Here is a 13,918-nt window from a genome sequence, read left to right as displayed (position 1 = left end):
GTTGACATGCCAATTGTGGGTTCGAACTGAGGGGAAGTGAAAGGGGATGTCTATTCTCCCCGACTTCCGATCACGCATCCCGGGCTTGGCTTTAATCGGGATTCACACGCTGTATGAAACGCCTGGGTATATTGTGCTTTGGCGACATTTTCCCAGAGGGACAGTTCATAACTGTGGAGAAGATGGCGCGCTCACGTCACTAGATCGGTTTTTATATTTTAGATTGCAGCAGACCCGGAGGGACTTGTTCCTGACTTTTCCTAAAGAACCGGGGGTGGCACCCATTTTGGATGGGGTGTTAGAGGGGGCAGATACCAGCAAAATCATGTTGCCTACATATATAATAAGGTACTAGCCGTTACAGTGGGCTGTGCAGAGCCCTCCCAGAGAAAGTGGGAAGCCACTTGCGGGGGGGCTAGGGGGCTTACCATCTCAGAGGAAATGTGCAGCTATTGCTGTGTACAGACTAAGAGAATTTTTTTAAATTAGTTTATATGTTTTTTTTGGGTTTCGTTAGTAAAAAAAAGTTAAACAAAAAAATAAAAAACGGTGGTTTGGGGGGGACCCCCCCCCCCATTTCAAAAATTAAAAAAAAAAACATTTGAAAAAATATTTCGGCAAATTGTTGTCGAGAAAATGGCATTCGAAAATATTGCGTTCGAAAATATCACTATAAACCCCTTTAAGTACTTGAACCAGTTTCATTCTACGTCAGCAGTGCTGCATAATGGTTTCCTCGACAGCCCAAATGAACGTGCTCGATGTAGCACAACACCAGCGGACTTCATGCATGTGGTGTGGAGGTGGTCCTCCAGTGGGGCAGTATTGAGAGAACGTTTTTCAAATACTGAGTGATATCGTGCACCCAGGGACATCCCTATTGGGGTACACAAGAGGGGTCTCACATCTAGTGAGGAGACTTACGGAGCTGCCATTATTACTAGCAGCCAAGAGGAGAGTGGCAATGGTGTGGGGAAGCCCCCGTGGCGGAGTGCTGGAAGGATGATCTGCTCTATTACAACGAGATGGATATCAAATACGGAAGACTAGTGCACCCTGGTGCCAAACCCGAAGGTGTCTGTACAAACATTAATTGCACAGGCTCAACAATCCTTATCAGACTCTGAGGGGGATGCACCATTAATGGAATGTACTGCAGGTGGGGGTGGCTGCGGAGCACCCATTAAGTCAGGGATGTACAGACAAGTCATGGGGGGAGACATCGGTTGTCGAAATGGGGAGCCCACGACTAAGGTACAGAGCGAAGGATGCATGGGAAATAAGTGCAGCAGGGAAGTATGGTTTGCGGGGGGTGGGGGGGGTTGTTGTGTTGGGAGGAATGGACCAGTTGCACTACTGCTCTTGCCGAACTGTGTCCATCATTGTTCATGAGACAGATACAGTAAAGTAGGGGTCGTATTGGACAAGATGTGTAATGGGGGGGGGGGGTTGATCCACTGAACCACTATTGTTTTTGCAATGTTATTTTTTTTTGCCGTTATCAAAAATAATGAACATTTTCAAAAGAAACTGAACCAATACCAAAGCATCTAATCGCCAAGCAATCCAACACTTCTCTTGCTAGGGGTTTAGTCTAGACCCTCCTGTGATTCTCATAGCTGCTAATTGGCCCTTTGTAATGGTGGGAGTGGAGAAATCACCTTTAGCCATCCCTGGGTATTTATCCAAGATCCCATTTGCCGCTAGGACTAGCAGTTCTAGGTTTCCCATTACATGTAGGGGTCTACGTGTTTTAGCATGAGAGGGTTGTGAACTAGATTATTAGGAAACCTCTTTAGGAAGAGAACCGACAAGGAGCCAGTTTAAAAAAAAAATAAATGCAAGTGAACCAAAGTAGAAACACTCTGGCACTCTAAACTAATGTCAAGCAGTTTGCAATGCTTCTTGATAGTAGGTAGAATTTTAAACAATTAACAGGATAGACGTCTTACCAGTTGCTTCTGCACTTTAGTAATCTCTTCCTTAGTGGGGGAGCCGTTTACTTCCATGAGTTCCTGTACACCAATTGATCCTTCTACTTGCCGTCCTTCTGAGAGAGCGTTCATCCCTAAGCGCTGAAAACAAAAATCGGTCATTATTATTAGATATAACGGGGATGAGGCCAAATGAGCAGCAACTAGAGCGTTTAACACCGTTGTGAGTACAGGCCCCAATCAATGAACACTGCCAAAGACCCCCAGGGCTCACCAACAAGATTTCCACATGTGTACAAACAATCAATTATCACTAGTCATTATCCCAATAACACAATCCTCACCCAATCCCCTCTTCTTTACAGAGCTGGGTGCAGCACTTTACACACAGCATTGTTAAAGTTCTGCTTTAAGTTTGGAGACTAGAAGACACTAGTGTAATTGCTGGCTGAGCCGGGGAACACTCCATAGGAAGGCAACACAGGAGTAGAGCGGTCCTCAGTGGTTTGAACATCTTGGAATTATCACCGAGTGAGGTTTTGAAGCATTGGGCAGGTCAATGTGAGTGTAACCGACAAGAATCCACCAATCACAGGAATGAAGCCCTCGTGCAAATCCTTAAACAAAGGCATGGAGCAGGGAGAGTGAAAACAGAGCTATAAAACCAAGCACCGACGGTTACATGTCATTCCATCGATTTTTTTCTCATCGAAAATATTTTCCATTGAAAACTTACCATTGAATCACTAAAGTTAACATTCATCAAAACTGTTTCATTGAAATCAATAGATGGGAAAGTTTAATGGAAAATCACTACTATTACACAAGAGGGAGCTGTCCAGTGCTGAAATCGCTTCCATGAGGTTAAGCACTAGACAGCTCCCTCTAACTTTTGTGGTGTTTGTTTATTTTTTATTTGTGGGGGGGGGTGCCTCCAAACCCATGTTTACAAAACTGAACCCTTTCTGCCACCCATCACTACATCTATTTTTTTAAAGATCCATAGACACTCTTTCCATCGTAATGTAATGAATGAAATGCTTTTCCATCGAAATTCAATGAAAAAAAGTCAATGAATATTCATTTCGATGGAAAGGTATTTCAATCAATACATTTCGATGGAAAAAGGGTCTATGGATCTTTTTTTTGATGGAAAGACTCCATACTGCACAGAAAAGGCACACATGTGAGAGTTTGAAGTCAGAGGAGAGTCAAGAGAAGGTTGTAGAAAAGGTTGAAGTGGAGTGAGGTGAGAAGGCAGGAGAGCGGTGAAGACAGGAGGAGGTTTGAGAAGATCAGGAGGAGGAGGCTGAGATGGAGCAGGAGAAGGTCATCAGGAGGTGGAGATCGAGCGGAGGTTGGAGATCCAAGAAGGAACATGCTTAGCCAGGGCAGGTTTTAGATATTGGCCCCAGACATGGAAGGGGCAATCCTGGTGTGGGTGGAGGAATGAGCATTTGGAAACGCATCAAGATGGAGCAAGCGATGGGAAAGGAACAAAATGGCAGGCACTTGTTAGGTGATAGGACTTAGACCATAGGACAGGTAGGGGGCAAGACACGACCAAAGGCTTTTATAAACCGTTTGGTACAAGCAAAGAATGGCTAAAAAGATACACCTTTAACCCAGTTTGCTTGCTGAGGTCCAAAGACTTCAACAAACCATGAGGGCAGGAGGAAGGGACGGCCAGCAAGCAATACTACACTGCTGGAAGAGACCATGACAGAAAGGTGAATCCGTCTGCCTTTTTGGAATTTCTAAAGACATTTACTGCAGCACAGGATAAGCATAAGCCATCCTTGATACCTAGTTTCTCAGGGTCACAACCAGCAGATGGGTTAAGTGTGCACTGGCGCCCTCAACATACTTGCTCCCCACAAACATTTCTCTGTCTCTCCCTCTAGACATAACTAGCACTAATGTAGATGAACGCAAAGAGTGATGGCGTGGCTCACTTGGTTTCCTACAAATTCTCCTGTGCTTGCAACAGTGAACCCTTTTCAAGCTGTGAAAGGAAATCATTTTGAGAGGAGGTTCTTTGCTGAGGGAGAACATCCAAAGCCTCACGTCCACGAGCAAAAGCTTCAAAATAAGTATGAATATACGTTTTGTGGTTTGCAGATTTGTTAGGGTCAGTGTGGTGACTAATTAAGGACGAAGCATTGGGTGCATTACATACTCAGAAGGGTTTCATCACCAGACATTTGTCAATATTAAAATCTGTGGCCATTCATATGTTCCCAAAATGCGCTTTGATTGTATGCATGGCAGCCAGGAACCCACAGTCGTTCTATCTGTCCCCCTGACCTTTTACATAGGTGGTTTATTTACAGGACAATGATTTGTTCACTGGGGCTACTTTTAATAACCATGGAATTGTAGAGGAAGGGTAAAGCCAGTCCTCGCCGAAGTAGGTCTATTGATCGTTGTGTTTGAATCATTTTGATCGAATTCATTTGTGTGGATTTCCCCCAAAAATGTAGATGTGGAGTTGGGGGGGATAGACGATATCAGTGTGGGATGGGGCATGTAGGGGCATTAGGGGTGGTCTCCCCCACTTTCCATCAAAAGTAATTTGAGCAAAAAAACAATTAGACCTACAACTGACCACATTTCCTTTACTTCTCTGCAGCATTTCAAAAATCTTTTGTATGGTGGGGGTGTGGCTATGCGCCGATGGAGATGGACACCTAATCTGCGTCTCCCATCTCAGCGGTTTTAAAATAGGCCGTATTAGTGCTCCAGAAGCTCAAAAATTAAAGTGCTTGCCTTGTGTTAATGTAAGCATGGATGCAATTTTGGTGCTGGCATAGTGCGACTGCGCAGCATTTGAAGAGACATGTTCAACAACGCACCCCCGTGGCGCGGCCTGAAGCAGGGAGGTTGCATGCCAACATAAGAAGTCTAGTCAACTTAGGCGTCCTACTGAATATGGAGAGCACGAGGCAACACGTTTTCCCCTCACAAAAAAGGCAATTTGAATTTAAAGACACACGCTCCTTTCTGAAATACAGCAACACTATAAATGTGTGCATTTAAAACAGAACAGTATATATTTTATCTTCTAAGTTGATCATCTGTCCTGCATGACAGCATATTTTTCTCGTTACAGTTATGGACATTTTTTCTTCTACATCATGCTTTATATGAAGAAATATTTTGCTGTGATCCACCTATAAACATTTTTATCATTGGAAAAACTTAAGGCATCAGATTTTTACATTACAAATTAAGAAATAACAACTTTGTGTACTTCAATACTGAATAAGGAAGGACATGATCCATCAAGCTTTGCATGAACCCCAAGGCTAAATACTGAAAAGCCTCGTTATCCTACAGTTTGATTTATTCATGAACCACATCCTTTAGAAAGTGCGTTTTACATCATTCATCCAACACAAGAGAGTAGTTCCACATATACTTGGTACCTTGTCTGCAGGTCTAAACATGACCTCGAAAAAAAAGCAGTCAAGACATCTTCATCCTCTGCCAGTAATGCCCCCAATAGGCAAAAACGTGACTCTAAGCCAAAAGACTATCTGCAAGATCCAGTTATGCTAGCCATTTTGGATGAAATTAAATCACTAAAGCCTTTCAAGGAGGCCACCACGGTCAAATTACAATTACTGGATGATAAGTGGTCCACTTTTGAGTCAAGGATAAACAAAGTGGCAAAAAGAGTCAGCAACACTGAGGATGTAGCCAAGAAGGTGACACAGCTTGAACACGTGGTTACATCTCTACAGAAACAGAGAATTTAGAAAACAAAAATAGAAGAAAAATATTCTTTTCACAAGATGTATCCAACACCACGGCAGTGAGAAGAAAGGAGCTATTAGCATTTTGACCAGCATTGAGGAGCCTTAATGCCAGGTATGGGATTATGCACCCAGCATCGCCCAAGGTTACCCTTAATGGGGACTCTTGCACCTTTCAAAATCCAGGAGATCTACAAAGCTTTATCCAAAGCCATGGGAGAGAGGAGATGGAAACCTCCAGACCAACTTCTACTTAAAGTTAAGATATGCACTACCTTCTCCTATAAACCTTACTATATCGCAGGGATGCGGCAGAGGTCGGTTCCGTCTGTCTGGTTCTCCACCCGCTACCACATATTGACATTTTATGAACATGGATTGGAGGGGCATTTTCCGGTTAGCCACTACTTGGTTATATACTTGTTTTAAATGGAAGTTGAAAAATCCCATGTTCTTTATGTTCGTCTTCCCTTTTTCCTTGCGTTTCTTTTCCTTTTTTGTTTCACTCTACCAATGCCAAAGTGCTAGCTGCAAATGTGTATGTATTGCTGTTATCATTATCCACGATTCTTATATTGCGTTATGTAATGTTACGTGTCTACACAATCCCATTAAGCGGCAGAAAGTCCAATCGCACCTGAACAGATCTAAGCCATCTGTAGCTTGTGTACAGGAATCCCACCTTTCACAGGCTGAAGCTAACATATTGAAACGTTTGTGGGTAGGCCAAGAGCTATCGAGTGCTGCATATGGGACCAAGAATGGGGTGATTATTCTTATCAACAAACCTCTCCATTGCAAAGTCTTAGCCACGGAAACCGATAATATAGGAAGATGGATATTAGTTAAAAATCCTCATTAACTCCATAGAATACTCCATCTTAAATGTTTGTTCCCACAAATCCCGATCCTACATTTTGGACCCAGTTAAGGAACTGTACAGGGTCGTGCTCCCCCAACCCGTCCCTATTCAAACAGATGCGTCAGGAACTTCTGCAGTATAGGGATAAAGTACCACACAGAGTGGATACAGGGGCCTGCAGGAAAACAATCTTTAAACAATGGCCAACAGAGGGCACACATGCAAAAGTAATTATAGAACACGTCTGCATTTTTATTGTTGGCACACAAAGGGAAAAAAAACTCTGAAGAGTAGACCAATCAAATTGGAATTATGGAGGAGGATGCCCCTATTGATACACAAAACCAATAAGGAAGTTACAGTGGCCTCCGCCTCTCCATTATATGTGCATTTTCCTCTACATCCTGCTACAGGCTATACCAATCCCTGATATGCACCTACAGTCGAGGATAAAAAAGGGCTGGCAGTAACGGGTCATTAGAAACTCATTACTTTCAGAAATGGAAAAGCACACACACGAGGTCAGATAGATGTTGACGATGTAGTAAATGAGGAAGAGGAGGAGCTTGTATGAGCAGCACAGGAGCAAGAGGAGGGGTGATGCACAGCAGTAGCAACAAATCAGTGGACGTCAGGACAGATACTGTTCAAACTTGACAGTAAACATGCCAGAGACCTTCCTTCTCTAGAAGAAGTGGATAGCATCTCAGCATGAGGCAATAGGCAAGCAGAAAGCGATTATGGGGAGTGTGTAACAGAAGAAGCAGGGGACAGGATCTCGTGGGAGGATAGAGACCAGTTGCCTTAGGAAGAGCGGCTTAGGAGACAGCCCGCCAAAATAGCTGTAACAAATAGCAAGAAGGGAGAAGAGCGAGCACCACCTCAGAAGTAGGGAACATAGTTCCCCTTATTACAGAACAGTCGTGGTGGGGGCGGGGGGCTTCGTCACAGTACATAGCATGGCCAAATACAGATGAAAAAAACTTAAAGCAGGGGCAGGCAAGAGGAATTATGCCCTCGAATAACAGACAGCAGGGATTACTCTGGCTGTAGGAGATATGAAGAGCTTGTTCGCCTCTTCATTGGTGAACAGGTGGACAGACTTTGGGCAAAGGCATAAAATGACAGGGTAATATAGAGAAGCAATGCCCATGACAGCACACCATTTAATAACTGTCGAGCACACGCATGAAAGGCACCAAGGGAAATGTACCCAGACACGTCATAAATGCAATCTATTTTAGCTTGTACCATGAGACCAGATGGGGATCCCACGCATTACATTCAGATACAGGAGAAGTGGCAGTTAGCGCACGACAAACATGGTATAGGAACATGCCAGCTTCTATCACATATTGTCGAGGGGTATCCCCGGAGACATACAGACAGAAATGGGGAAGAGTGTTGAAGGGGGTGCCCAGATGCAGGGGTATCCCAACAAAATATCCCCACCAAAAATATCGCCATATATATGGACGTTCGTCTCGCCATAGGTGATATTTTTGGGGAGGATATTTTGTGGCAGTGGGGGGTGGAGGGGTTGCGCGAGTGTCCTGTGCACATTTTAAAATAATGCAGGGGTGTCCCCCGCAGGGTCCATATCGCCGCAAAAATATGGCAATATTTATGTATTGCGATATTTTTGCGGGGATATTAACACATGGAACCGATGCAAGTGCTCCATGTGAGCGGAAGTACTAGTTGAGGAGGGTCCTTTAACAAAAACATTAGGACCCTGACCATGACGTAAGGAGCATGTGCCACGAGAACAGTAGCGGCATTAACAGCTTTAGGTGGGCAGCTGAAAGATGGCACTAGCATACAGTTGTACATTTTCTTTTCATAACAGATAAGTAGTGAATTGTAGCTTTTGTTATTTGCATTGTAGCTCTTAGTTTCTGCCAGCATTATAACACAACACTATGTTATTGGCATACAATATTCCCATTCAGGGAACACACTGCCTCATGTCTGATTGGCCTGCAGAACACAGCATGATACCACATTTTCCACACTTAGCCTGCACAAAAGTACATGGTGCATGATGCCACATTCCTGCAAGCATCACACAACACAGAAAGTACAGGTACCCTCAACCAAGCACCCGACACCACATTTTCAGATCATACGACAGCAGAATGGAAGGTGAAGAACAGCCACATACATGCAATTACCATCCGGCCCAGCGCATACCCACAGAATCACATTACATTGAACATGTAAATCCTTTGTTTTTGATCTTTTTGGGAACACCTAATGTGGGACATGACACTACCTCTAAAAAACACTGGACAGAATAAGCATTTTTGAGCAAGAGCTTTGCCATTTTACAGGCCTCAGTTAGAGAGATGTAGCTGCACTTGGTTAAGTCTGCACACAAGCTGAGAGATCAAGGGCAGGTGGAGAGGGGTGTGAGATCTCTTTACTGCAAGCAAAGTATTTCTCAAGGGACATATGTTTGGTCCCAAACAAGTGCTGCTTCATCAGGTCCAGAAAGAGCACATTTTTTTTTAAATTGATTTTTTAGTGTTTGTGAAGGACACAGTGAGGGTTCTCAGGCAGCCACAATATGAAATTAGCTGAATTATATGGAGAAATGATGGTCCTGGAGCAGTGCTCCACAGTGAAGCGATCATTTTTTTTATAGCAGGCAAATCATTGCACTAAGGGTGCCAAGACGCAATGTACTCAGACTAGCAACATGATAGGGAGTTACACAGAGAGCAAGTACAGATGGTGGGAATGGGAAGTGAACAGAGGAGGTTTGTTGGTCATCCATTGGTCTACTGCAGTGAGACGTTACGGCCCCAATTGTCTGTGGTGGCATAGCCCAATTAAAACAAAGCCCTTTATCGAACTATTCTCATGAGCTGGGATTGGTCCATTCTTCGAGCTGATCTAGCGGGTTGCGACCATGTTGGGTGGGTGGTGTTCTTTGTGTAACAAAATGGTAAAGACAAATAGTATTCTAGTAATGAATACTATCATTTAGGTGGCTGTGGATGCCCAGATAATTACAAGATTACATTTTTATTGTGATATGTTAATGTTCTGATGATGGCTAGAAATTAGGCCTGCAAGGGGCGCGTTGAGGTTGGCTTGTTTTGTTGCTTTTCCCCACCATGATGTACAAATAAATGTTTGTCTTTACTGCATGTGGTGCACTCCTTTGAGTTTCTGTGGACAGATCGTTTCCCTGGTTTTGAGTCGGGAGCGCCCCTGCCTTTGCTTTTATCTGGGTTCATTCTTTAGTCTCAATGCCCATCCCCAACGTACACATAGTACGCCATTGTAGAGCGAAACAGAATAAGTAAAGAAGTAAAGTAGGCCAAGTTCAGAAGGCAGAAGCAAAGTTGGTACAGAACAAAATAGCTACATTCAGTATGGAAGGAGCAGTAATTACAAACACCACAGAAGGACATGTGTACAATCCACCATGTGGAGGGGTTGGAGAGACAGGGTATTATATATTAGAGGGAGGTGCAGGGGCTCTGCGCAAGGAGGATATATTCCACAAGCAGGCCTTTTTTTAAAAAGGAAGGAGGAACTTCCAGAGAGGCAGGGGCACTGGATATGCAGGAGTTAGACCTGGGTTTAGAGGACAACATTGCAAGTATGGCCATGGTGGTATCCCAGCATATCAGACTATCACCTATCCCCACAGATGCAACCCCCACAGATGCTCAAGGGGTCCCCACCACAGAGGCCCCCAGTTTTCCCAAACTATACAGAGTACAGTTCAGCAGCAGCAGCAGTTGCCCTAATACCCATGACAAAATGCCCTCTGGCACAAGCCCCCACTCAGCAACGGGACAAAAATTTGGAGCACAGTCTTTTGCATTGATCCAGCACAGCACTTGAACAGTTTTTTTTTTAATTATTTTTTTTTTAATACAGAGGACGACATAGGGGAGATTGTGTTCTACAGCCAGTTGACATGGTATGCTTATCTGAAACAGAGGTTCCCTAGAAGATACCTTTAAGAAAAACGCTATCAGCACACTTGCCAGAGGATTTGAACAGGGTCCCTAAAGAAATATAGAGTAGTGGCTCACACAATGTGGGTCTGTTAAAAGGAATAGGGGCAGTCTGCATCAAGCAGAAACCAGGGACACTATTGCCCCCGGTTCAACCAATACCCCATGTCACAGGAAGCAGATGAGGGAATCTATTACACCATTGTAGCTTTGCAGCAACAGGGCATCATATGGCCATCAGAATCCCCATAAACTGCTATATATCAAGAAAAAGAAAAAAGGGGGGTCATGGAGGATGGTACAGGACCGTTACCCTTTAGTGGAAGCAGAATTTCCTGTAGTGCCAAATCCAGCAACCATTTTGTGCAATATACCCCCAGTAGCAACTTACTTTACAGTAGTTGATCTGAAGAACACATGCTTTTCCATTCAATTCTGAACAGATTCTCAGTATTTTACCACATTCACCTACTGCGGCAAAGGTTCAAACACTTACCACAAGGGCATTGTGAACCCAAGCAATTTACACAGCATGCTACAAATGGACCTAGGCAACTTGCAAACACAAAATAGTGCTACAGTATGTAGATTAACCCCTGGTATGTAGCACCACAGAAGAGCAATGTAGAAACAAGTCAGTGACTTTTGACATCGGCAGACCAAGGTTACATAGTTGACAAAGAAGCTGCAGTATTGCCAGAAAGAGGTATTGTATCTAGGGCATATCATTAGCAGGGAAAAGTTACCCCAGAAAGAGCAGAGCAAGGCACACCACAGCCAAACACTGAAACAGTTGCAACAGTTCTTGTGCCTGTGCAACTACTGCCAGTCCTGGATTTTTGATTATTCTACTTACACCAAACCCCTCCTACATGGGTTTAAGGAAGCACAGAAGGTGAAGGGCATCATAGTTTGATGGTTTGGGCACCTGAACTGATGGATCATTCTAGTAATTAAAGAATTCACTCAGTAAAGCACCATTATTAGTAACCGTAGGTTATAATAAACCGCTTTCTATTTTCTGACATTCTAATGGTCAGGTGATGCTGGCTGTCCTCACCCAAAAAACTTCAGAAGGGCACAAGCCTTTGGCTTATTACAGTGGTCTTTTAGACCCAGTGCTGCAGGGACATTTTCCATGTGAACAAGCACTTGAAGCTCCATTTGCCATACAAAAATCATCCAACATTACAATGGGCTGTGAGTGACAGTAAGTGGAGCATGCAGTTGCTTGCCATCCTATAATTAAAAAAACAAACTCTACCCTTGTGACCCAACAGGTTTCTGGGCATGAAGTAATGTAATTCTATCCAATCCCTCGTTACGTGTCACATTGTTAATACAGCAACATTTTTTGCAGAACTAGTGCAGCCAGATGACTACATTCACAGTTGTGCTACATATCAGGGCATATTAAATGAGGTAGCCCACGTGAAAGAAGACCCCTTACAGGAAGGAGAGATACTTTTCATTGATGGGTCAACGATCGATCAAAACACTGGGGCAGCAGTGGCACAATATGAGGATGTCATATACAAAATGAGACTACCATTACATTATTCTGCGCAAGCAGCAGAACCTGTGGCATTATTACCAGCAATAGAAATGTCAAAAGAATGTTGTGCTACCACTTCTTCGCACTCCGTGTTGTCCGGATGGAAGAGGAGAGGGTTTAAATAAATCAAACAGATGGCACACCCGTGAAACATACAGATTTACTTTCCAGATTAATAGAAGCACTGCCCCTTCCTTTAGCATTAGCAGTAGTTACGTGTGCAGCCCATAAAAAATGTACCGATGATGTAGTAGACTGCAACAAAAGAGGCAGCATATTTACCACACATTACAGACAAGGTCCCCATGTTTACAAACATTCCACAACAGCAAGTACAAAATATGGAACCCTACAATGCCGTACATGTGGTGCAAACAATAGAGTTGCCCCTCAGCAAGAGCAAGCACTATAGACAAAGAGGGTGTTCTTCATTCCCCACAGATTTAATACGGAGACAAAACATTTCAGGGAAAAATGATGAATCCTACCGACCGCTCACTGAAACAATGCCTAAAATCTCCTCCACGTGGCCAGGGAGAGGCTTCCCGATACTGACCCTGGGGGTGGTGTACTGTGTGAGGATCATCTGGGAGAATACCAGGCCCAGGGTGGTGAGTAGATCCTGTGGGATGAGACATGGTATCCACCCTTAAAAACTGAGAACCTTTTAAAGTTGGCAAAGCATGTATTGGCCTATTGTCGTTAGGATGTGTCGGAACCCTATATTAAACCTTTGGATGTCAGTACAGCGGATACCAATCCATTCACTCCCAAAAGGTACAGTGAAAGCTAATTTATAAATAATGGCTTCCTCTTGATCAATGAATCCTTGAAATTTGCCCTCAAATATATCTTTAAGGGAAAGAAAGGTACCTTTCAAACTAAGAAGTTGAAAAAAAACTAATTTGGCTGTTTGGAGAGTTGCTAAAATGAAAGCAGAAGTGCTATGAAGTCATCCTGACAAAGATACAAACGGTGATTCGTAATATACTAAATATGTTGACCGAAGCTGTGTTTCATTAACATTACCAGAAGGTGTGTCCATTTGAACTAACAACAAACTGTTGTATTTCTTCTTTGGCAAAGAAGTTGTATCAAAGCATCTTGGCTGGAAATAACATTGATGTGATCATGATGAATTGGAAAGTCTATTCCAGCAAGAAGTGAAGCTTTTCTGTGGATTAAACCTTTGTTAACAACTTCCTATTGAAGGAGCCACGAACTAATTTGAGACGTTATATCAAACCCGGATTTCCTAGTTTAATTTTGTTGAACACAAACTGAAAAGGACATTAAAACTTGGGGGAGGGGGAAGTTTACCCGGGTTACCAAGGCAGACTGAATGTTCTTGTTGATGTTTTTATGAATTGGCATACATTTCTTTATCTACTTGATGTTTAAGTGGGAGGGCCTGCTATCCTGTGTTAAAGTGTTTTCCTTTAGTTTTGAAAGGCAAGGAAATCCTCAGAGTAGGGATAGTGCGGCCTTTGCCATTTTATTAAAGTATATGTTTCTTCAAAGTTTGAGAAATCATCTAAAAGTTGTCCACCTCACATTACTAAGCCAGATTTTATTTATTCATATTTTTAGAGCGCAAAAGCCCGAAGGCATGGTGGCACTTGTTACTGTGAAAGAATAGCACTTACTTCCATGTAGAAACAGACATACTTATTGTACAATTTGAATAGAACAGTTTACACAGACCATATCGAGAGGTGAAAGCTGAGAATGGGTGGGAGAGTTGTTCGGTGAGGAATAGTTAGTTGAAGAGGGAGGTTTTCAAATTTTTACGAAAAAGCAAAGAGCGACGTTTCTGCTCGAAGAGCCAAAGG

At 43.3% G+C, this 13,918-nt stretch overlaps 1 protein-coding gene across 2 annotated transcripts in view; it reads right to left on the bottom strand.

The window, feature by feature from the left end:
- ARL14EPL (ARF like GTPase 14 effector protein like) overlaps positions 1-13,918 on the bottom strand; it is a 310,837-nt gene that overhangs the window by 156,936 nt on the left and 139,983 nt on the right. For both annotated transcript variants that reach the window (XM_069626549.1, XM_069626550.1), the window contains exon 2: positions 1,953-2,075. In XM_069626549.1, coding sequence (XP_069482650.1) covers positions 1,953-2,066 — 114 coding nt within the window. In that variant the 5' untranslated portion in view covers positions 2,067-2,075. The remainder of the gene's footprint in view (positions 1-1,952; positions 2,076-13,918) is intronic.

The sequence above is a fragment of the Ambystoma mexicanum genome, chromosome 6p (assembly GCF_040938575.1).
Source record: "Ambystoma mexicanum isolate Mex_15411 chromosome 6p, UKY_AmexF1_1, whole genome shotgun sequence".
Classification (NCBI taxonomy): Eukaryota; Metazoa; Chordata; class Amphibia; order Caudata; family Ambystomatidae; genus Ambystoma; species Ambystoma mexicanum.
This window is presented reverse-complemented; position numbering and strand designations above follow the sequence as displayed.